The following is a 25,433-nucleotide window of genomic DNA, read 5'->3' as shown; positions in this document are numbered from 1 at the left end:
TGGCAAGTACTGCACGCGTTACATCTCCCTGTTGTCCATAACTATGTCAGTGGAAATATCTTATCCAAATAGACTTGGATGAACATAACTCTGCAGCCACTAAAAAATCTCGCAAATAAGGATGGCATCTCCGATGGCATTGCGGCTCTTCTCCCCAAACTTACCTTGTCCTCAATGGAGGTGCTCCAAAGCAGGCCACATTACCCAAAGCCTCGAGAGGCAACTCACCAGAAGAAGATTAACAGCAGCAGCAGCTCTCGCAACAGCTTTCCTAGTTAAGGAAGCCTTCTCAAATTTGAACAATGCGTCATCTTTGGAATTTAGATTTACAGTTCCAGACCAGACACTGGAGGAGGCTGATGCTGGGGTAAAGGTCCATGCACGGGACCTCCTGCAAATAAAAGATCTTATAGATTCAAAGTCATGGAAGGAAGCACAGCTTGCACTCAGGGAGAGATCTTCATATCTCAAACAAGACCTTTACACCATCATTCAAGCGAAACCAGGAAGCCAAAGGCTGCAGCTAAGAAAGCTCTACTCCATTCTCTTTAACAATGTTTCTAGGGTGAGTTCATGATCCTCCATGCATAAAAAAGGCTGGTTTAGGCGCATTCTGCCTGTCATTCTGCTTTGTGCAAGATTGAGAAAATATTCAAGTAAAATGTTCTCGATTTTTACCTTTGCAGCTGGATTATGCAGCGAGAGACAAGGATGAGAATGTAGTGCGAGAATGCTATAACAATATTGTTGCCACTCTAGATGAGATTTTTGCGATTATCTAACAACTTCAATGCTTTGAGTTTAGTCAAAAAAAGAAATGGTGGAAAAACTAAAAGCATGATAGCAGTTAATAATGCAAGATCCAGTTAATCTCATATGACAACCACAATCGTATTATTTTATGAAACTGCAGCAAGATTTCAAGCAGAAATAACTAGCTGCATGACAAATAATTCATTCACAGATGATGAGCAGCTTGGTTCTTTTTCTTTCCACATATAGGTTTGGGTTAATACGGTATGAAGATTGATTCATATCTGCCACTAAATCTTTGTCCACTTTGAATGCTGAATGGACATGACGATGAAGCAAAAAGAATGACTTATATGCAAGCACCTAGAAATGTTATCGTTCCAGAAGTTCCCTCTTGAATGAAGCATATACATGGTGACTCTACAGCAGAAGCTCAAAATGTGCAGTGTCAGGTCAAACTCAGCCCAGGAAATGGATTACTTCCGGATGCTTGATGCTCCTCAGATATTCCAAGATAGGAACTTTACAGATTGCTCTTGATAGTCTTTGCAGTGGAGACAGCTCTGACCATTTCCATGCATTTACAGAAGAAGATTTTGTAATTACATAGAACTGATTGCACCTCATCTCACAGTCAGTTACCCGCAGTTTGGTTGTTCCTTCAAGTTACCTGCTGCATAAACCTTCACAAAGAATACAATGGCAGGGATAAAACAGAGTACTGTCAGTGCTTCAGAAAAATGATCACTGGGTATTTGTAGCAAATCAGGATTTTGACCATGTGTCGTTATTTCGAGATTGTAGCTATATAGAAATCCAGAGACTAATTGATATAATATTACGGACTTCCACATTCTAGAATAAGCATGTTCATAAAAACTTCCATACAAAGAACACTATATTCCAGAATAAGCTTAGTGAAGATTTTACTTCAGATTCACCTAAAATTTTAAGGCTGGATAAGAAAGCAATACATTTGGTTTCAAAACGCACAGACATGGATAACAGATTATTAAGGGGCTGTTTCGATGCCTAGATAAGTTATTCGTTGGATAAATCCAATTTAGATCAACAGTGAAGGAAGTGATACTTGCATGGAGTGAGGAAATTCTGCTCAACAATGGCAGTAAGGAAGCACACAATCCTGAAAAAATGGAAATGTTAACTTCCGGTGAAAAGGTGATTTACAGTATCCTGTTTTTTAGGGACTATTTATTCTATAGTTTTCCCAATTAGGAAAACTCTTCACGTCCCCGTATCAAACTCTTTGCTTCCCATAGTATACAACCCTTCTATTGTGGGCTAAATTTTCTCAAATTCAAGGAATAACCTAATTGAACATGCAAACAGGGCCCATTTACCAATCTGTAGCTGTTGCGGACAGAAAGACATCACATTTGATTTCATATGATTTAGTTTACATCAAACATACTATTTTGGAGACCCTTTAGGATAACAAACACACAGTAACAAAAGTGCATCAAGTTTAAATTGTTAGGGGCTGATAGCACAACAGGGTAAGGGAGGCATAGACTGAAGAATGATATGATTTTATTTTCTAGACTGCAGCTAATAGCTGTATAAAAAAGTCCAATATCGGTATATTTCTTTTCTTTTTTTTAGAAGAGAAATCATCCCAGACAAAATCAAAAGAATTTTTGCTTTTCTTTCCCTTCAACACAGCTTACTCATAAGTGGATTGTGTGAATGTGTTTGTGTTTGTGTTTGTGTGTGTTTTTTTTCTTTGGTGATCTTGCTGATTTACTGGTCAGCTAGCAACCCACCTTTTGGATTTTAATTGTTAGGTCTTACTGCCTAAGCTATTCTGTCTAGGCATTTTTTGTCTGGTTTATTGCTTAAATTGTCCTTAATTCACCATCTCCTTTTGTTCCTTCTCTTAAATTATGCATAGTAAATTCAAGTTTAATATTTCAGTTTGGAATGAAATATGGGAGAGATCCACATTATCGCTGAAACAGTGAGTTTGGAATACCATATCTCCTCCATAGAACATCTATATATATTAAATTAGAAAGGAGTAATTGCAGAGTATTTATTACAATACCTTAAGATCGGTATCATTTCCAAACAAACCTGACAAGGATTAGAAATCTTCATGGTTTTCAGCCACTAGGGTGTATGATGATATTATTATCAGAAATTACATGCTGAACTGCAGTCTTACACAGCATGAATCTAGACAAAGGGGTAACATTACCCTGAATCTGTGGGTGAGACGATTATAGTACCACGAGAATGTGAATGAATTTATTTGGGTGTTAATTGTTTGAAGATTTCCCTGACACCTCTTTATGAGAGTTGTCCTCTAGGAGCAATAGACATGTAAAGATCTAGAAACAGATGTAGTGTCATCAAGGAGCAATAGTACATGTACCTTGACGGTTCCGCTTCATACTAAAATCAGATATTCGGAAAAATAGGCTTGCTAACTTCTTGAAAAATTATATATAGGGTTTTCAAACAACAAGCCCGGCCCCATGAACTTTAGGCAATGACCAAGTTTCAGTCAGGTAAAGCTAACACAGCTATGCCTGCAACGTATGCTCAGGCATAATCTACTTAAATTTAGAGCATACGTAGTTGTATCTACAAGGTCAAGATGGGCAGTGTACAGCAATTTTAAGCAGAATTTAACATCACATTTACAATCAAAGTTTAACTTTACCACAGAATCCTCAACAATCACCTTTTTTTTTAACATTCTAGATTGCACCTACCAGCCATGAAGCATGGTAAGTTTAAAGAAATAACAAATATGGCAACCATGGACAATAAAGAGAACTTGGTGAAGATAGTGACTCAGGCAGCTTATCCTGTTCACTTTTTGTGAACTTTTCCATTTTGATCATTTTCCCAAGTGAATAGCAGTTTATTCTACGACACTTAGAATGTGAATGAGGGAAGGACCTAAAATTGATAATTGAATCATTGTAGTGGTATCTTGAACTCAAATTTATCAGGTCAAGGAAGAGCCCTTCAACAAGCTTTCCGTGAACAATAACTGGTATTTATGATGGCTAGTAGAGCCTTGAGAATTTCTCCGTGTACATGTCCATGCATGAGCACACGAGCATGCATTTGAGTTTGTTCAAGTATAAGAAGATAACAACTAACTTCAGATTAGATTTTAATGGCATCCTAGACTAACATATTTATATTCTCAAAGTAATTATTTCCGCTCCAAATTGTCCTGCAACATTTGAAGTATAAGCCACTTTAAACATTGCGCCCAATCAGCAGCTTGAGGGACACAATTGCATGGCTCTATATAACAAGCCGTCCTTCAGTATGCATTCTTTCAGATGTCCTTTCTTAAATTCTCTATCTCCTCTTTAAAATCTGAATCTATCATATACAATCATGTATCTTCCATAATGACAAGATGTTTGTATCTACATTCTACATAGAAATCAATCTAGAGAAAATTGATGGCGGAAGACTAGATAACGTGACAGCTAATTTACTTGTAGCCCTCTGCTTGTATTTCATCACTAGGCTTAATTGTTGCAGATAGGACATTCAGTTCAAGTGCCAAGTTTCCTGTGATTTATATTGCATATATAGAAATTAAAATGGTTTTTGATCTATATGCATAATGGTCTTATGATCGAATAAAAATCAAGGTAGTGGTCACATCCTGGTGAAGAGCATACAGCTCCTTATTATGGGTAGGATAATTAAGTCGCACTCTCTAAAACATCTCCAGATGGCCACCAAGGTGGTAGCCTAGTGGTAAGGAGGCGATAATTCCGCCCAAGTTGTCCGGGTTCAAAACGCACGGGCGTCGATTAAATTAGGGGACCGGATGTTCCACACCCGGATGGCTTGCTGGCGGTTATGTTTTCCTTCCACTTGTACCAAGGTGGCGCTGGGGTGACGTACCCACACGTGTGGCGGTGAGCCCAGTGGGGTGAGCGCACAGGTCGGAAAAGGCACGCAAAACCTGCGACCTGTATCAAACATTCTCTGGTGGAAGGGGGGCCCAGTGGGGGCTGCTACGCAGGTGGGCTGGTCCCTCCCCCTCCCCTCCTATTGATTCACCAAAAAAAAAAAAAAATCTCCAGATGATATATTATAGGTCTCCTACCTTGCACAAGAACTACTCCTAGCACATGCCTTGAAACATTGAATTCTATCTTAAAGGATCATTAAATATTAGACAACATCAATACTAGTGCTTTACAAATCTTCTTTTCCAGAAGCTGAGAGGAAACCTCATTTAATAAACCATTGAAATTTCTGGTTGGCCCTTATCAAATTATGAAAGGGTGCTGTAAATCATTGAAAAGTGCTTGATGAATTTGTGAACATATTGACATGCTCCTATAAAGCTTTGCAGCTTTGTTGCTGTCTTAGTTTTAGACTAGTTTGAGAAAAACACTTAGTTTCTCTGAGCCAATCTTAATTCTCATCGTTTGATTACAAGTGGAAGGTATGTTAGACATTGCTGTGCAATTAACCTCAATTTTTATTTTTTTTAGCATTTTGAAGATCTTTGCAAAGTGTTGGACATATTCCACCCAGCTAATACTATAAGTCAGTATATCATCCAAATACGCAATCATAAAGTCTTCAATAAAAGCTGCAACACCTCTTTCATAAGTTAACAAGGGAATTGCACAAGCTGAATGGCATAACCACCCACTCAAACAAATCCAGTTTTGTCTATCCTGAATCTGGACTTAAGAATATCCATATCTTAAATCCAGCTTGGTAGTGTGCATGTCTAAGCCGGTCTAGTAAATCAGGGTAGATTTCTAAATCATATCTTGTACTTTCTAAACAAGTAAATACAACCCAAGATTCTTAATTCTACTAATATGAAACATAATACAAAACGTATGTAATAAATATCTATTCAAGTATGACTCGAACTACTAAACTGATCTCATTGCTGGATTTGACCTCATCTAATCCTAGTGAAGAAATTAGTCCAAAGCAGTACCAAATGTCAGCATCAAAGTGAATACCTGTATGCATAAAACAGACATGTGAACATTTCACTATTGCTCGACTAAGGATAGCTAACTTGTTCTTTCCTGATAACCAATAAAAATCTTAACCAAGGCTTCAAGTTCCAGCCCATGTAGGTTCAAGTTTTTAGACAGGGATCATGCAGGCAAATGCCAACGCCCACACAGATCAGCATAGAACCTAATTCTTTTTTAAATACTTTTAATAATAAAAAGCTATTAGGTTATTTTTTTATATTTCAGCACAACATGCCTGTGCCAACACAGCATAACAAAGTATGTGCTATGTTGTCCAGTGACTGGCATGCCAACAGTCGAATCCTGGATATTAATAAAAAAAAGTAATAGAAAATGAGCAATAAAATCCGAAAATTAACAAAAAGATGAAAAAAGAAAATAACTCAATTGTGCTAAAGTTCAGCATATGTGTTTAACTTTTTCCTAGATCATCTGATGTTCAAATTTCAAAATTCTGTGTTCCAATCCAAGCTTATGCAACACACTGACAACCCTCAATATAGAAGAATATGCAGATTTTGCTTCTCTTAGATTAAGAGATGAATGTAGATATTGCATATTATCTTTCAAAACTCCAAGAATCTTTCTTCACTTTTTTGTATACAACAAAAAAAGATTATATCCTGGGTCCAGTCAGCTATAAGAACAACTAATGACTCCATAAAATATCTTCCCCAATTTTGTTATACAATTCTAAATTCTACAATTGACATGAAAAAATTCAGTATTCACCAAAATTTAAGCATGTTAGACCTGATATACATTATTGAACCCTTTCCTAATAGTTTAAGCATTTGGCTTCATCTGGTTAGTTAAATCACAGTCCAGTTTGCTGGAGGCCACATCATCTAAGCCAACTTTTGTTAAATAACTGGCTGTTATCTTGCCCCACTTTCAGTCTCTACATGCATGATCCGAATACACACAAGGGAAGTGTTAGGCCTGATATACAGTTTTGCCTCATTCCCTAATTGCTTAAGCTTTCGGCATCAACTGGTTAGTTAACAAAGCAACTATACAAAGCATACACAATTTAACCTAGAAACCATTGCAAAATAACAAGTTAGGGAGCAGGTGACAACTTACTTGATTGGCATATGAGAGAATGGAATTGACAAGATCCTCATTTATTGAAATGGGCAATGGAGGCATCTGACTCATAACACCAGGCATCTCACTCATGCTGTTAAATAAATAAATTATGTTCACAAACTAGCAGCAACATCCAATAACACATTTATTAACTAACAGATGTTTAATAAAATGATTATGGCACTATACCTATTTATAATGCCTGTAATGTTGTTTCTTGTGCGACAAAAGAGTTCAATGTTATTACGCATCTGCAAAAATGAAGATATTTCAATAGAAATTAAAAGAAACATAATATTTGTTGCCAAGAAACTCTGCATTAAGATGCATAACAATTGGAGAGATAGAACGGGCATACACACTGAAAGGGAGTACATATTCTTACACAGATAATTTCTTCTTAAAATATGTCAGTAAAGGAGAATGTTGTCAGGGATATATTGGAATCTACAGGAATGAATCTAGAATGCAAGTTACCTAACTAATATTTACAATAACATCGTGAATGGTGATATATCTTGGATCTCTTTCTTTTGTTTTTCCTGGGATTCTCTTGTTGGCTATCAGTTATTAACAGTGGTTGAAAAAGAATAAAAGAAAAACCACATCAAATAAAATTTTGTGTTGGCTCTCCTTCAAAGGAGATGGATTCATCATAAATGTGGATCTTCAAAATTCACTAGGAGTAGGCCTTCACCTAATATATTCTTTTATCAATGATACAAGTTGTAAAGGCTTGTGGTGGAAAGATAATTCCTGCAGAAGTTGTTCATCCATGTTGCTTATTGTTGCTTAATTACTTATGAATCCATTGACTCTCTCTCTTTCTTCCATGTAGCCCATATGACTTACAACACAAGGTCATTATAAGTAAGCTATGCTCATATTCTCGATGAATGAGATCTAGACCTTGTACCAAAAGTAATACTACCATCACTGTATTTGTCTGGTATTTATAGTTTTACCCATTTGTTCTTTAACATCCACATGCAATGTCCAATAAGAGATGAATGTAGTTAATTATGTCTTCATTGGTTCTCTCATACTTTCAAACTCGATGTTTCTTATAATATAAATTCAAGAATTAGGTATGCTCATTCTAGGAATGGACTAGTATATGCAAGAACCTGGAACTCCTAGCATAGATACATTGCTATGTCTATGCAAGAACCTGGAACTCCTAGCATAAATACATTGCTATGTCTAAGTTTGGGTTTAGTAATGCCATCTATTTGTTAAAATTCATACAGAATTCAAAATGAATCAGGTTGAATTAATTTGGCTACAGCAATCACTTAATTAAGATCCAAATTTGATCTTTTAACTCATTATGATGCTTAACTCTAATTTTATTGGATGTCTCCGGTGAGACTCTGATGCTTTACTCTAGTATGGCCATGTTCTGAAAAAGGCAGAGGCAACCACCTAAGTGGCCAACATAGGCCAAGGCCCACTGAAAATATTTCCTAGTATTGGGGTAGCCTATCGGCTAGTCCCCCTGACTAGTTCCAAGTGCCTTGGTGCAAGTAACCGCAGCTACTGCAGGTAAAGACCATCAGAAGCTAATGGAGGCAGCAGTGGTAGTCATTGCTTCTGTGGACGGTTTGGTTGTGGTGGCTGGCATCAGCCATGGCAGATGCTATTACTTGACCCAAAAATGAAGAACAATTATAATTCTAATTATCCTTTTTGAACTCTGAAAAGAAATACTTAGATTTTTGTATCTTCGATTTTTTTTTTCCAAATGCCTCAAACTCTAGGCACCAATCGGTTCCAACAGCTGCCCTTCTAGCACCTATAATCTTCCTGAAAAAAATAACTATGGACAAAAAAATATGCTACAAGGTTAGTTATACAGTCTTTGCTAATTAAAATGCAGTTAGACAAAGGAACTCTTTTTTGGGAAAGCAAGGGAGGCAAAGCCATCCAGAGCCATTTTCAAGATAATCATAAAAGAGAAGAGAAAAAAACAAAAGGGAAGAGATGGAAGAAGGGATAGAGGGAAGTACAATCAGAATAGACTTAAGAAACAGCAGTAGGAGAGAACGAGAGCGAAAGAGGCCAGAAAGAAGATAAGGTAGATCAGGGGGTTAAGCGCAGAGCAGGGTGGCAACAGTAGTGAATGAAGAGGCCTGTTTGTCAGATGCCATCAAAGAAGAGGCCCTTGATTTTGGAAGGAATGAAATTAATTCTGATAATTGTTTTTTCAGAAGGATTTTGTCTTGATTTTAAATTTTTCACAAAATTATGCTAAATAATGAATTAAGCATATTACGAAACTTGCCTAATTCAAGATGAACCAGTAGCTTTTCGATGAAAGAATTAAAACACCAACTAAACAGCTAATTGACCTTGAATTTTTAGGCATCCAACAAAAAATTTGAAATAGATACAATGTAGGTATAAACTTTTTCCAGAAATATTACCACCTTAACCGTTTTTTAAGATATAAACTATATCAGACTATTTTCCTGCAATGAAAACATAAATTTTGGAACTCAAAAATTACTTGTCAATTCCTATTAACACATCAAGCATTACGAGTTCTCTTATATATGGATTGCTTCTGTGTTAATAGCATGATTCCATGTATAAAACACCATGACATTACTCCAGGTATAAATCAGAATCAGATTAACATTTAAAATCTTATAATCAAAACATAACATTGTACATTGTATTATGTTGAGCATCATTCAGTATGCTATAATAGAGAGTGATGCAGACCGACAGTACTCTAATATATACTCCCTCATGAAGAGTTGATATAATGCTGTTGAAGCCAAGTCAGCATATATATTGCACAAAATGGTCTGGTAAGTGCATATACTTAAGTTATTGATTTAGATAGATGTTATGTATTGTCCTCATCAGAAAATTTCATAATTTGTGGTTTTCTTGAAAAAACTGTTCAATGTAGCTCTTAAAAGCAATAAATCTGAACCCATTGATTAAATGATCACGCTACATAGACTCGAAGAACACTAAGCATGAACATAGGGTATGAGAAGGTTCAAAAATTGGCGAAATGCCAGATTCTTGCAAAATTGAACATATAGTCTAATAAGAAGAGCAAATTGCTATAGTTTTTTATTGTATCAGGCAAGGTCTGTTGAACCGGCCGGTTCAGCGCGTACCGTACCGGTACTGGCCCCAACCGGTATGGTTCGGCTGTGAAAAACGGTTGTGGCCCTATAGGGGCCGGAACCGGCCAATTTTCGCCGTGTACCAGTGCGAACCGGGTTGGTACCAGCCCAAGCGTGACTTCTTCCCGCCCGCGCAAGCGTGCGCTGGAACCGTGCTCACGCGTGGTTCCCCGCGCGCAGAGAAAAGCGTCGCGCAGGCGCGAGCGATGAGTCATGTGCCCAACTCGCATCCGCGCAGGGAACCGCGCCCGCGGCCGGTTCTCCCGCAAGGAATCGGCACGCAAGCGATTCCCCGTGCCCGTGCGCGGAGCAGCGCGCCCACGCGAGACAGCCCGCGTGGGCCATTTAATGCCACAGAGTAGAATTTAATGCGTTCGCACATTGTTTTTTTTTTGCGTCCGCGGACGCTGCTCTGTTGGTCGGTTCGGTACCGGTTCCAACCGATACCGAACCAATACCGTACCGATATCGGTGCCTATCGGTACATCGGTACAGTTAGTACGGCGGACCGTCACTATTAGGTGATATTTTGAAACAAATAGCAAAATACCTAAGAAATAAAATATCATTTTGACATACTGAGCATTCATATACACATGCATCAACTTTAAACACCACCAAAGCCTTCAGCAACTGATTTTGACCCCCAATTCCCCAAGCCATAAAAAGAAAAAAAGAAAACAAAGATTCGCAGCACTTAAAAATAAACTGATGTCTCAATTATGCCTAAGAGATATTGTTCTGCATTGGACAACTATCAGGGAAGGTAAAATGCTATTAAGAACTCTGATGACCTTCCTCTCAATTTGAGACCTTCAAGTCCTTTCATCTATAATAATGTAAACAAATCTGGGAAAATGGTGAAATACAGCCACTTTGTTCTGACAGTGCCGTAGCATGTGCTGATTCCAAACATTAATAGCAAAATGAATATGATGAGCACATCTCAAACAGTAAAGGGGGTGGGGGGGATAACTAAGATACTAACCTGGAATGTTGAAATATTAGCAGCGATTTTGTTAAAAAGTCGAGCATTTTCACCTAGAAGATGCTGTGTTGCACCATCAATTACAGGGGCTACTTAAACAAACAAAAAAAATATTATGATTAGAGCAGATGAACAAAAATCAACAACAAACTATACTATATCGAGTAAGAAAATCTTTGACATAAGCAAATTATCAAGTATTGGACCAGATAGTTTGGTGTTTGCTATGGAATGACTGTAGCAAAATATACTTGAGATAACAACATGAAGTTGCCTAAAATTTTCTACCAGGACTTGTCAAAAGCTGTTCTGTTGATATTCATCAATATCCGAAACAAAGATAACAAATATGTTAGACAGTACAAAGGGGGAAAACAGGAAAGGACTTCAAAATTCTTTTATGCAAAGAGGTAGTAACCATACCCTGGGAAGAGGAAATAAAAGCTCTACAACCTAGTAAAAACTGAACATCAAGAACATTTTTCCCAAACTTTATTTGAACACTGAATAACCGACAAATAAACAGCCATAACTTGAACTTCAGAAACTTCATATATAACAAGTTGGGAATATGATTGACTGTGGTTCCAATGAAATGGATTATTTCTCAATCTATGGAAGTCAGACATGTACTATGCATGCAATATCTGGACATTATTCAACTATAACAAGAAGTTCATCCAAGGTTTGATTACATGGTGTAGCCTATTTCATGTATACTAGATCTCCCAATGATTCTCCATATACACACATTCTCACTCTTAATGCAATGTACTAGCTAATTTGGGAATTTCTTTCACCTCTTTGATACCTACTAAGCATATGGATCATAAGTGGCTAGGTATGTATACTAGCCCCTTTGGCATTTCAGTTTGGTATTATCTTTCAAAGAAAATCTCAATTATTCTGTCATGCCTCAAAGTAAACCTTTTCTGGCCTTATTGCCTCTTGTTCTTCACCACACAACCGCAAAGTTTCTTTACTAGTATGACATTAATAATTACTAGTCACTACTCAAGAACTCAGTTGCTTTCTTACGACAACCGATCATCCGATCCCACATTATCATGGGTTTAGTTCTCAAGTACCATCTTCAGTCTTCAATATTTTCCTTTTAAAAGATGTCATGCTGTTCACGTTTAAAAAAAAAAAAAAAAAAATCTAACACCTCGTAAATGAGCATTTTATGATAGTAATTCTTACTTTTCTCTTAGTGTTCACACGGACCGAAACTGGTATCACCTTATAATAAAATTGGTACCATCTTGTAATATTTGCAAATCAATTTGTGATTCCATCTGTAGCAAAATTTATATGCAACATTTTATGCATTCTCAAAAATCAATATATATATATGAGTTAGACTACAGTTTATGTTAAATCTTTAGTAAATATTTAATGATTAAATCAATGCTAGGCCCTTCAAATATACTATTGATCATGATCTATATCACTAAAAATTCCTGGAAAATCAAAACTACTTGTTTTGCTAATCTATAACCTATGCATCAAATGGACACAAAATGAGTGGCTTTAATGATATGAGACATATTTTGCCACAATCTAAGCATCAAAATCTACTGATTTTCAATCTATATATATTTTAACATGTTTAGATCATGATAAATAAGATGATTCTCAATTTAAATGTCCTATCATTTATTTTAGCACAATGGTACAATGGGCACCATCCATTTTGCACCCATGTAATGATGTAAGCATATGTTAGATAACTCCAGCAAGTATAATTTTTAATCCTTAGGTGCTTTTATAAGTGTAGATCATAACCATGTGGATCTTTGATTTGGAAGCCTCAACATTAAATTTAGAATTGTTAAATCATTTATGAAAGAAACATAAAATGTGTGGCCCAACTCTCTCTCTCTCTCTCTCTCTCTCTCTCTATATATATATATATATATATATACACACACACACACACCCAGAGAGAGAGGTGAACTAAGCTCCGGTCAACTAGATATGAAGTCAGATTTGGCCCGGCGAAATTAGAAGATGTGGGTTTAAGAATGATGATCCAAACCATTGAATGTGATCTACCCCTCTAAACTGCTTACCGACTAAAAATCATGTAATTTAGAGACCCCTAAAATATGCATCAAGTCAAAAATGGATAGTTTAAATAACATGATACGATACATATTTTTAACTACTCGATGCATAAGCCAAGGGTCTCCAAATTATACAATTTGGTCTATAGGCAGTCTAGAGGTAGTAGATCACATTCCATAGCTCGAATCATCATTGTCGGACTCCCATCTTCTGATTTCACCTGAAGGGATGCCTTTAAATTCAAGCAACTATATCCTAATTTACCTCTCTCTCTATATATAATATATAAATTCATAATTTTTTTCTCCAGTCACACTTGTGATGCATAAGCACCCATGACACTAACAATCTTTTAACCTAAAATCAATGGTTCAAAACTGCAAATTAAGACCCTAGCCCATAGAAGAAACATATAAGGCTGGGCTAAGATTGACAGCCAATCATAATAAGATGATTAAACTAGGAAATAAACTATACTTCTTTTTTCAAAAATAATTTTATAACTATACTGATTAAAATAGTATGTGAGGCCCTCCTTGCAAAACGTAAATAACTAAATAAATAAATAATATGCAACAACTACTAAAAAAGGAGGAAAAGTGAGAGATCTGGATTGCGTTAGATGCACAAAGAATAAAGTAGTAAGGACTTTGTGGAAGAATGAATTCACGGAATGATGTGCACTTCAACAAATTGTTGAATGAGGAAATGCTAAGTTTTTATAGTCACAAAGGGATCTATTCAAATACTGGCATAGTTTTAGGAGGTCCTTTTGGTTAGGAGAAAATTAAAGAAAGAAAAAGGAAAAGAAGAGGTGTCCGGAGCCAAGAGAGTTGAGTCTAGAAACACACAAGATGGCAATAAAAGTATTTAAAAAGAAGGAACAAATTGGACTAAAGTCTAATAAAAGAAATCCCAAGGACTAAAAAGCTGTCATGATGCCATATATATCATTCAGGAATTTGAAAACAGTTAAAAGCTTTCCTTTTGAACATAAAACAGAGCATTGATGTTATGTGATGTCCATATAACCAATGTGAAGATAACAAAACTTGTGTTCAATGCAGTGTATGCATTCACATCTTCTGAATAGTTGTATGCCTTATGCAGTTTATCTAAGTTCCAAGTTGTTTAGGTTTTATTTGTTCATATATGACACTAGTAAAAGCATCTTCTTAATTACAAGAAAACGATAAGAATTACTATCATCCAGTTAACATAATACGTATATCCTTCTCTGATTGTGAAGTGTATTATGAACGAAAACCATATGAGTGGAAGAAGTTCAGGAATAAATTTATCCGAATAACATAGAAATAGTGTATATTTAACTAAAGAGTTGAGACTTAAGATAAATATTGATTATCCGATGAAAGTTAACTTGGTAAATCATCAGCTCAGCTTAAGCATTTCAAGAATGTGAACAACCAACCTTCACACGAAAATTGATTATTGTGGTTCACATGATTCATCATAGAAGAATAGACAGCTGCATTGTCTGGTTGAATGGGATGTATATCAGCCCTTGCGGAACAATCCACCATCTTTTCCTGAAAAATGCACACATCATTTACATACTGGATCCGTAAATTATTACAGCAGACTACAAATGTTAGATGTGCCAACAAAGAAACCACATCTCCAGTCTAAAAAAGTTGCATATATGCAGATTCTTTCCTTTGACCGATAATTGAATATATTTTTCGGATGGATTTTTCTTGATCAACAAGAAAGAAGCATGCAACTTGTTAAAACATAAAATGAAACCCTCCACTACAAAGTGAAATAGACAGTTAAAAAAACAAAAAAGAATTTGATATCATGATCTCTTGAGGCTGCATACTTGAAAAATATAACTAGAAAATGGTCATTGATAGAAACAGAATCATGTGCAGGAAAACATATATAATTAAAATGGAGTTCATTGGAGCTGATAAGAATGTTACCTTTCTGTCTTTGATTTTCTTTCCTGCATAATATTCTTCTTGCTTCCGTCGTTTACCATTTTCCTTCTTCTATAATTAATACCAGGATATTAGCTCAAAATGACAAATTTCACTTGAATATGGTAAGCAGACGTCCATTTTAATAGTAATAAAAGCATCAGAAATAACTAGAGAAAATTAAAGAATTTTTATTATTTAAATAAGATGGATCCGAGGTAGTAGGGTGTAAATGTTCCACTAAGAGCCAATTCAAAGAAACTCTTCGGACTATATAATACAAAATTGTCGTCTGGTAATCAATTGTTGCCTTTATAGGCAAGATGTAATATAGTGTAGCACGACATGATTATTAGTATCTTGATTAATATGAAACATTACATCAAACTGGATCTGGGCAATGTATGATGCATGTAAAAGGAAGCAAGGATCTAATTAAATTTTTTTACTATAGGTGACACAACTTGATAAAAAGATTTCCACCATGGGCTAGTGCACTTGTCCTGTTCCTCTCCCTTAAAGGAACAGCAAGAAGGAAGCAAAAGTAGTGTATTAAGTAAAGGTTGAAGTATCTATAGAGATGTAGATGGTGGAGACTTGTAAAGTCAGATGGTGGGTATGTATGTATGTATGTATAGAACTCTTGGATGGGGATTTTTTTTGTGGGTGTGCGTGTGTTTTTTTTTTTTGGTGGGGGGGGGGGTGGGTGGGGGGCTGGGAGCCTGGGATCCATGTGAAGAGGAAATTATAAAAAAAGAAAAAGAAAAACATTCTAAGGGGATCCATTTCTGTAGCTTCTGTCATCTAATACTTTAAGACATTCTAAATTTCATGTCATTTGCTTATTAGCAACAAAATCCTTTTCCTATCTAGGTTTAAAACCTCTTGGGCTATCATAACAAATAAAAAGAAAAAAAAAGGAAGAGGGAGGGGGTGAGATGTGTTAATGCACTAGACCCGAAAAGCTTAAGCTGATAAGGAAAGGGTCAACTATGTATATCACGCTTAACATCTCCCATCACATGTGGCACAGACCACACATGGAGGGATAACTGAATCAGGACAAACTAGAATTAAGGTAACAGATTATTGGGGATAATTGAATAAATAACTAAAGTAGAGGACATTCAAACTCATGACCTCCAACAAACCCGAGGTCTGATACCATGTTAAGTAACAATTGATCCCAAAAGATTCAGGTAATAGGAAAAAGATCAACAGTGTGTATCATGCTTAATAGGATGTAGCCCTAAAACCTCATCCAAGAGTAGGGCAGATATTTCTTTCCTTTTCTTCATTAAATTATTATCCCCTCTTGTGCGATTTTTCCTTCTTACAAATTGAAAACTCGTAATAAAGCATTTATACTTCTTTGCTCTTGAGAACCCCATGAGAGATGTTGGTAGCAAGATTCTGTCCAAATCCAGAGCTGCAAGCCTCTGCTCTTTTTTCATGAAATAACTAAAGATCATCCTCTGCCGTGTCAAGCTTATTATAGGACTCAAAATCAATGTTAATAAAAGTAGATTAGCCATTCAAAAAGGAGACAGATGTCCTGCTTTCCTTAATTGCGTCTAGACCTCCTTGCCAGTCACTTATTTGGGAATCTAACTGAATTGTTCCTGACTCAATGAGGCGACTAAACTTTTTTTATTGAAAAATTTGAAGAAAGGTTAGCACGTTGGAAAAGAAAATTTTCATCTCTTGTTGAAGGACTATTTGCGAAAGCAGTCCTATCATCTTGTCCCTACTAAATGGATGCTAGTTTGGTTCATTCCTAAATAGGTCATCAAGAAATTGGACAGCCTAAGAAGAGCCTTCATGTGGAGTGATACTGAAAAAGTTAATGGAGGTTTATTCTTGGTAAAGTAGATCCAAGTCTGCAAAGGAAAATCAAGGTACATTAAGGGTCAACCCTATGCAGCTTTCTAATAAAGTGCCATGACATGAGTGGTGGTAGAGATTCTATAATTTTGACATCAATCCTTAGATAGATAGAATCTGACAGAACTACTACTGCAGAAGAAAGAATGAAGCAACCTCCTTTATTTAATCACTCATGCATCTCCATTTTGGAAAGGAATCGTAAGTACAGAGAAGTGGTTCCTTAGCGAAATCAGATTTCAGTCCAGGAGTGGTTCTAACATAGGATCTGGAAAGATAATTGCATTGGCATGGAATCCTTTAATCTACACTTAACCTTGCATCTTTGGCAGCTAATGAGAAAATTATGGTTGGAGATCAGATTAGATAGCCAGCTATTGGCCCTATATGGATTGTAAGAATTAGAGGAACCATAAGCAAGAACCTTCGAGAAAAGTACACGAATCTAGAAACTTTGTCACATCAAGTTACACCAAGAGCATTGGAAGACTATGGAAATGGTGGACGTATAGGAGAAAATCATTCGGATGGCAAGTTTCTTGTGGCATAATCCTAAACACTAGAGATAGGTCTTAATCTTTTGCCAAGCTTGATGGTGGACTTCTTTAGCTAGAAGTAGTGTTACCCGGTTCTGACTCCGAAAATCCATGACAAGTTTCAATTATTTTGATGGCAATGCTGGATATGAATCAATATGTCCAGAGGTAAATGCTTTTAGTTGTGACTTTGCAAGGCCTGAAGAAGCAATCGAAAAACAAGGCATGCACATCAGCCTCCACAAGACCAACAATACAATCATTTGGAGACATGAGAGAGTTTAAGTTCTACTCGAAGCAAGCTTGCGTGTAACATAAGAATGAAAAAACTAAAAGTATTTGACGTAACAAATCATAATATGTGTGCAACAGGAAATTAGAATAGCATATGGATGACGTATCATGCAGAAAAAAATAAAAAATGCAATCAATCGTATAACATATCAAATACTCACAGTCATCCACCGACACCTCATTGCAACATCCCTTACGGTCTTATCAGGTAGACTAGATGCTATCTTGATATACTTCAAGATAGTAGGTTCATTTGCATATCTGAAAATTTCCACATAGAACAGATCAATATGTGAAGCAATACTCATTACAGTTCAAAGATGGGATGTGTCATATGATACTAGCAATAAAAAGATCAATAAAATGGACAAGCATCATATGCTTAGATGAGAGAATTAGTTAAACTAACACTACCGATACAAGAAAAAGCATGATAAATTCAGCTTTAATCGAAAGACATCCAGGGTAAAGTGATGTCGGGAAGCTCAAAGAGAAAAAATATTAGCTAAAAAGTCCCCACATTTATTTGTTGACATGAATAAAATAGCATAGCAGAAGGCATGGGTTTTGTGAAATTAGGCCCATATCGAACCAAGGAAGAATCAGAGCTTGGCTCAGGGAAGTGTTTGGAACAAATAGAAAGTGATATGCAGATATCAAAAACCATAACACTCAAAAGTGGGCACGCGATCTTTAAGTATATTCCTTCATTTGATGACACCTAGACCTCAGGATAAACAAGTTTCCTGGCAGAAAAGGAAGTAGCAGATTGTGGTAACCATAAAGAAAGAAATACTGGGAACGAATAAACATTCAGAGAAAGGGGAAGAAAATTTAAAATGCGTATATGGAGTGCGGCAAATAAAGCAAACCAATGGACAACCTACTTGATAAGACCTCTCTTCAACTCGGCCGTTTCTTCGTATGACCAGTCCGCAGCCAGCCCTATACCATGCTTGAGACCAGGCACCGGATCGAGGAAGATATTGCTAGGAGAATTGCTAGGTGGAATCATCAAAGAGGCATTATTCATCATCGTTCCAGGATTGTTAGTCAGAATCATCCCGGCCATGCTGTTAATCCCACTCATATTATTCGTGCCGATCATCCTTGGCGCACTGTTAACTGCCTCTGACTGAAAAGAATCCACTTGCTGACCGCAGAAAGATTGGAGAACTCCCCCATGGTAAAAATTCGTGTTACCATCTGCTGCCATCTTCACACCAAGGTAGCTCTCAGAAGTACAATTGCTTAAGAGACGATTCAAATTTTCTAATTCAGTGGCCTCATGATTTCTTCCAAACCCCCAAAGTCACAAATGCAACAACAAAATTTCCACCTTTAAACACCCTCAGAACCTTGCTCAAGACTCACAAGAGCACCGATGAGAACTCAACAGCCAGACCTGCAAGAATATCTCTCAAACCGTCACCAGAAGTAACAGAAAAGATCAAGGATGAATGCGTCAATAGTCCAAGACAGTAAAAATCCAATATTTTATCTGAACAGTTCTGCCCAGTGATTCAAGAACAAGCTTTCTTCCTTCCTGCCCTAATCAAAGCCAAGAAGGATCCCATCCGAGCACAAGAAGAGCCCGCTCATCTCACCAAAATCAATATTTCACTTCAGAAAACTCTCCTAAAAGAAAGAAAGAAAGAAACAATTAAACGGAGCTCTGAACCCACCAAAATCCCGTCCAAAAATCCACCTTTTCAATTCAAACCGACTCAAACCCAGCATAAAACCCGAAACCGAAGGAAGAACAAACAGGGAGAGAGAGAGAGAGAGAGAGAGAGAGAGACAAACCTTCGCGAACTCTCTTCTTCGGTGGTAGAGAGAGAAATTGAGGCCCTAATGATAAGAGGAAGGGGTGCGGCGTCGACCCTCCAGTGGGAAGGCGGGGAAAGAGAAGGGAAGCCGCCTCTCCCCAATTTATAGCCCACCAAAAATAATGGTAAAAACAAACAATCTATAAAGAAATATAAGAGAAAGAAAGAGAGAGATCAGTTGGAATTCAGCGGAATAGCGAAAGTCCGGATTCCCGCATTCGATGCCAATAATTGTTGGATCATTCCCCTCCACCTTTTCCAAAAAAAAAAAAAAATTGAGGTTTTAATTTCTATAATTAAAAAAAAAAGTGTTTTAATTTCTCTACTTTTCTTTTTGTTTCTTGTCCACTTTCTTTCTGCAACGAGCCCCGTTCCGCTTCCGCTTTGCTTTCTTAGTTTCTTTAGGACTCTCCCCGGTGTTGCCGCTTTCTTTCGGGAAATTTACCAGAATGCCATTCCGCAAAATAATGGTAAAAAATTCAGTAATCTAGCATGTGGTCCATCTATTCACGGATGTGTAAAAAATGGGCCTATTGTCCGATTCTTTAATTTCCAATCAACTATTAAAAAAAAACTCACAAGATAAACCAAGTATTAAAAAGTCAGAAATCTGTCAGAAATGAACCAATCTCCTGATAAATAGGTGCATAATTTCTAAAATATACCTTTTATCGGTATACAATATATAGACAGATGATATCCATAAAACAAATTAATTATCAAACAAGCCAATACATGTTTTTAGAGAAATCGATATATAGTTTTCAGAATATGATATTCATTAGTATCAGTATGCAGTGCATAGTTTGTTGTCTAACATAAAAAAATTATATACATATTATTTTTTAAACTGTATACTCTTAGGTGCAAAGATTCTAAAAAGAAAAAAAGAGAGAGAGAGATTTAGAGAGGAAGAAAGAAATTCGAAAAAAAAAAGGAGGACCTCATGGATGGAAGAGACGGCTTGACAAGGAATAAGATAGATGAGAAGGCTTCACAAAGAATAAAAAGGATGCCGTGCACAATTTTTTTTTTAGATTATAAAATTGATGACTCTATTAGTAGAAGAAGTTTCTAATTTTTAAATTTCTTTTTAAGATGGATGCTAAGAAAAATACAGTAACTTTGGTTCCTGCTGATATGATTTTTGTTTCAAAATGAGATGCCTTTGCTCTCCTCCAGCGCTTTGAGAGGTGGGCTGATTCCCAAGCATCATAAACTAATTGTGGGTTGGTCAAATATTCTGCCATTTTTCAAAAGAGGAAGGTTCTCTTGCTGCATCAGATCCCCTCCAATTTGGGGTGGCAAAATTTTCTAACAACCCCTGATGTACAACCGCCAACGAAAGTAGCAGGTTTAGATATGTCTTCCAGCGAGCTTGGGTATATTCATGTCATAGCCAAAGTCATAATAAGCTTGAGCTACTTGCATATTATCTGTATAATATAGTTGGAGGCATCTAAATTTTTTGGCTAGCTAATGAATATTTGATCCATTCTATTTTTACTTTTAATTAATAATAATAATAATAATAATTTGAGAAATAAATATAATTTGAGCTTAGTGCTGAATATCTCGAAGTTCAAGATTTCTTGCATTCTATCTATTTGTTGACTGTTGACTCGTAGGAGTTTAAAACCCAAACAGTCTATTTCGGTATGAGCTTGATTTAGATCTTTGAATTGGATAAGACAGTCCATTCTAGCAAACAAATTTCATTTCGCAGTAGACACAACCTTTTGCTCGGCAAATAGCGGTTTTAAGTTTGATTCTTGAATGATACATTTTCAAAAATTTAAATTTGGATAATTATGGTGCAAGTGTGTATCTCCTTTTACCCTTAAAAAAATTATAAAAAAGCCCGACTATGTTTGATTTAGATATAAAATAGGTATAAGCTTTGGAATAAGCATTATGTCGGTCAAACAATACTTGAAAAAGCTATTTAAAGAAAGTGTTGTCCTAAATTATTTCTCGATGTGAAGATATCTTCGATAACTTTTTTTTATTGTTAGTGAGTAAAAGAAAATCACATTTAAAGTTCTTTTAAAAAATATTTTTTTTTATTTAAAAGTTGAGCAAGACAAAAATTAACATAACTTGCTGTATTCTTATTTTGGCAAAGCAAACCCTCCCTGTATGTCTGTCCATCTTTCCATGGTTTCTGAGAGCCATATTTCTCCGGTCTGACGACTAGGAAGCGCCAGAAGAGGCTAAAAGGAAAAATTGAATAACGTAAGTCGGCAATCCGTTGAAGCGGGCGGTACGAGGATTCATACAACCATAGTTGTAGCAAACCCGAGCGGTGTAAGAGGAGGTGATGTGACGCAATCCGTGCACTAAGTAGGGGACACCCGTACGTGCTTATCTGCAAGTGGGTTACGTTTCGAGCGAGGAGCGGTCCACGTCATCAAGAATACGGTTTCTTTCGGAAATCTACCGGCGTGCATGGAGTTTGGCAGCCGGTGGGGGCTCGCGAAATGCCATTGGATGTGAAAGGCGGCCAAGGAAGAAGTAGGTTACAAAAGCGGACACGTGGGTGGTGCGCCCCCCAAAGCAAAAGCACCGAATGCCGCCGTGGAATTGAGAACAATTGTGCCCCCACCGCACTGTACCGTAAATACCCAAACAGTGTGGAGAGGGACCCATGAGAGTTTGGAATGATGTGTCCTCTCTCTCTCTCTCTCTCTCTCAACTTTCCCAAACATTGACCCTATTTTTTATTTTATAAATATCTTTTTAAATATCAAATTTTATATAATATATATATATTTGCTAAAGCAAATATTTTATATTTTACGTGCACGAATACATCTAATAAAATTAAAAAAAATAAGATCCCGAAGTGCCTCAGGCAACTCTTCCTTCCCAGCTCATATGGTACTTCCGGCATAGCTGGTCACGTAAATAGCCACTGAATCCGTAGCCCTGTCAGTTTTTCTTATGTATGAATACTCTTTCATACATATATACACACACACACATCCCTTCGTAAAACACTTGTTTTGCTATTTTATTTTTTTTATTCTTATTCTTGCATATATATCTATGTCATCTAATGCCGTTAAAAAATTAACAGTTTTAAATTAAAATGACTAAAATATTCTTAATGGGTAGATGTGCAAAAAGCAATATTTATAAGACGATATAGATGAAAAATAAAAAAATAATTTTAAACTTTTATTTTATTTTTAATTAAAATAAATATGATTTTTATTAATCATGTTAGAAGAACCATTATATTAAGGGCATTTGTGCAAAAATAGTATTTTATGAGGATATAGAAATAAATATAAATTTGAAGAGGATATTTATGCAAATTTGAATTTTAAGAAGCATATTTATGCAAAAAAAAAAATTGTTTTAGAAATTAACCTCTTGTGGAGGCCTTCCCTCAACTTGGCACAATGGTCATGGCCACCATTCAACAAGATGGTCCTGCCGAGGAGAAAAAGAGGGGGGAAAAAGAATCGCCATCCATTAACACCAAGGCCACTATGGCAACTACTTGAGTTATGATCATAGCTATCAAGGCTTGGTGGGACTTGTTGAGGCTCCCCATCTCCTTTGGAAGTGGCTGGGCCATTGGTATCAAAAGAGATTCCAGAATGTGAGAGATTCCCTGTTGCCATCACTAGGGCTGCTGTTACAATCATCATGTAATGATTCCGTACTAACCAATAATGCTATGGCAACAAGCTATTTGCACCTATCCTCTTCTTAGTAGCTAGAGATCATGGACTAATCTCATTTCCCAAGTTGTTGCAGCTAGCTGAATTGATGAAGGGTGCAGTGCTAAGGTATGGCAACAAGTTGGATATAGGTTCGATAGACCATTATCCATACCTATTCCGTATTTGCCTCAGGGCAGGACTGCATTGGTAGAGTTATATGAGACAGGTTAGATGGATCAAATCACATAAAACTGCAAAAATCAATTTTTTTTAATACAAAATAAATAAATATTAGTATAATCTTTTATATGTTCAACCTTTCTTGCAAGTAGGATAAAAGGTGGAAAAGGGATTCGTGAAAAGTCATGTATATCCGAGTTAGGTTCGGGGTAGATTTTTGCCATTACTTATACCTGCTTCATATCCGTTGTGGGTTGGGTAAATCCTACCCTATTAGAATCGAGTTGGGTCGGAGACTTGATGAGCCTTTTGACTTATAATAAGCTAATTGGTCATCTAATTACCCAAAGAAATATAAAGGTGATTTCGCGACCATTCAAAAACAATCTACATTAATTAAGGAGGTTTTAATTAGTCGAGCGACAGTGCTGTGCTAATTTCATTGCTCATATAATATTTCAACTTGCATGTTTGGAATCTGAATGGGTGCTATTGATGGTGGTGTGTAATTGGTTGTTTTGTGCGAGGTTGGTGCTATATGATGGAGGCATGAGTCTTTCACTTGCTCACCATCTCTGCTGTGATTGGTCTAGGAATGGGGTGCATGTATACTGGTCATTAAAAGTCCAATAATCTATCCCCGTCACGATAAAAATTTCGAAGATTATCTCATAAATAAATAAAAAAAATAAAAAAAAAGTCCCAATATAATTTAGCCCACCAACACACCACCACAACCTTATGTATGGACCCCACTCCCCTGGGCATCACCATTCAAAGCTGAAATCATGCATTTCCTGCACGTCTTTTATATGGATGCAGTTCTTTCTCCCTCTAGCTAGCCTTCTTTGTGCCTTGGAATGACTTTTTCTTTTGACGCTTTACCACGTTCATATTGCACCGTAAAAGGTAGCAATTTTTTAATTGCAACATGCCATGGACGTGGCGAGGGAAGGGTTTGATGGAAGCCCATCGAAGGAAAGCTCCTTTTAGGTGGGGACGGGGGTTATTCCCGTATTTATGACCTTGGAAGCGGAAGGAGTCCATCTCAAAGAAGGAATCCCCACTTGCACTAGAAAAGATTAGAGCATATCTTCCTCCTTCCGAAAAAAAAAATATATCCTACACCACGTAATACAAAAACACTCCGAAACAAGATAAGCAGACGAGCTGCATGATGAATGGAGCCCACAAAAATAAAAATTTTGATTGGTGCGATGTACCACTAATATAATGTATATGGCGTACGATATAATTTCTCCATGCCTTTCAATTTGAAGCGGGATTAACATCGGTACCGTACGATAACAGATCATCATTGCAAAAGTAATTGACTTTGAAGAAACGAAGATAATGATCAGAACTTTCATGATCTCAACCAAGTCGATGGTCTGCATCGATATGGACAAGCTAGCATGTATAAATGCATAGTAGTAAAATCTTTATTGTCACGAGGTTAATATATATAATAGTAATATATTAGTGATTTTTTTTAGCCCAAATTATACTATAATAGACAAGTATAAAACTTGATTCCATATATAATAGAATTTATGAAAACTATGATTGTGTTTTTTTAATGATATTTTTTAGGTTTATAAATTATCAGATTTATAAGAATTGTAGGAAAACAAGCTTATCTATCAAACTCATGGGGTTTGTCCTAGCAGTCGCACTCCTAACTAGAGGTTGTGATTTAAGCTCAAATAAAATAAAATAAGTATATTACTAAAAATTAAATTGCATTAAATATAAAATAAAGAAAAGAAAATATTAATCAATCAAATGCATAAAATCAAAATTAGGGAGAAAGGCCTGATGGACTGAAGAGAGAGTACTTCTAAATGTTTAAATTTGAAATTAGTTAAGGATTGATTGGATCAGAGAGTAAGTTTTGTAGATAGCATATAGAAAAATAGAATATAAAATATAAATTTTAAATATTTACTAAAAATGTCATCGATAACAAATAATATTTTGGTTAGCAAATCTGCATGATAAAATCTATTTGACAAACTTCTTTATTTTATAA

General features: G+C 36.3%; 2 protein-coding genes across 12 annotated transcripts; one reads left to right on the top strand and one right to left on the bottom strand.

Moving 5' to 3' along the window:
- On the top strand, positions 1 to 2,152 carry PQL3 (PsbQ-like 3). Its single transcript, XM_008799709.5, has 2 exons — positions 1 to 565; positions 687 to 2,152. Exons 1-2 carry the CDS (start codon positions 122 to 124, stop codon positions 780 to 782), a joined length of 540 nt encoding a protein of 179 aa, XP_008797931.2. The 5' UTR covers positions 1 to 121; the 3' UTR covers positions 783 to 2,152.
- Positions 867 to 19,947, bottom strand: LOC103712984 (uncharacterized). Of its 11 annotated transcripts, none has more exons than XM_008799710.4 (10): positions 19,874 to 19,947; positions 19,525 to 19,800; positions 18,606 to 19,356; positions 17,880 to 17,979; positions 15,008 to 15,076; positions 14,494 to 14,611; positions 10,992 to 11,083; positions 7,047 to 7,108; positions 6,852 to 6,948; positions 867 to 1,436 (listed from the first exon to the last, which is right to left on the bottom strand). In XM_008799710.4, exons 3-10 carry the CDS (start codon positions 18,932 to 18,934, stop codon positions 1,392 to 1,394), a joined length of 912 nt encoding a protein of 303 aa, XP_008797932.1. In that variant the 5' UTR covers positions 18,935 to 19,356; positions 19,525 to 19,800; positions 19,874 to 19,947; the 3' UTR covers positions 867 to 1,391. The 11 variants fall into 11 exon arrangements, with proteins under 11 accessions (XP_008797932.1, XP_088580424.1, XP_008797934.1 ...); XM_088724298.1 differs by having other exon boundaries at positions 10,992 to 11,080; XM_008799712.4 differs by having other exon boundaries at positions 10,992 to 11,080; positions 19,525 to 19,941.
- Positions 19,948 to 25,433: the final 5,486 nt, after the last annotated feature.

Source organism: Phoenix dactylifera, chromosome 6 (genome assembly GCF_051530095.1).
Source record: "Phoenix dactylifera cultivar Ajwa chromosome 6, Ajwa_hap1_PhDact_Kaust_v1.1, whole genome shotgun sequence".
NCBI classification, from domain to species: domain Eukaryota; kingdom Viridiplantae; phylum Streptophyta; class Magnoliopsida; order Arecales; family Arecaceae; genus Phoenix; species Phoenix dactylifera.
The sequence above is the reverse complement of the archived record's forward strand: the minus strand, read 5'-3'. Positions and strand labels throughout refer to the sequence as shown.

Excerpts from the sequence above, each read along its gene's own strand:
- LOC103712984 (XM_008799710.4), bottom strand. The coding sequence starts at position 18,934 with ATGGCAGCAGATGGTAACACGAATTTTTACCATGGGGGAGTTCTCCAA. Across the intron at positions 14,612-15,007 it reads AGAAAATCAAAGACAGAAAG|GAAAAGATGGTGGATTGTTC; the intron begins GTAACATTCTTA and ends TGCATTTTTCAG. Across the intron at positions 6,949-7,046 it reads ATTACAGGCATTATAAATAG|CATGAGTGAGATGCCTGGTG; the intron begins GTATAGTGCCAT and ends TTTATTTAACAG.
- PQL3 (XM_008799709.5), top strand. The coding sequence starts at position 122 with ATGGCATCTCCGATGGCATTGCGGCTCTTCTCCCCAAACTTACCTTGT. Across the intron at positions 566-686 it reads TCTTTAACAATGTTTCTAGG|CTGGATTATGCAGCGAGAGA; the intron begins GTGAGTTCATGA and ends TTACCTTTGCAG.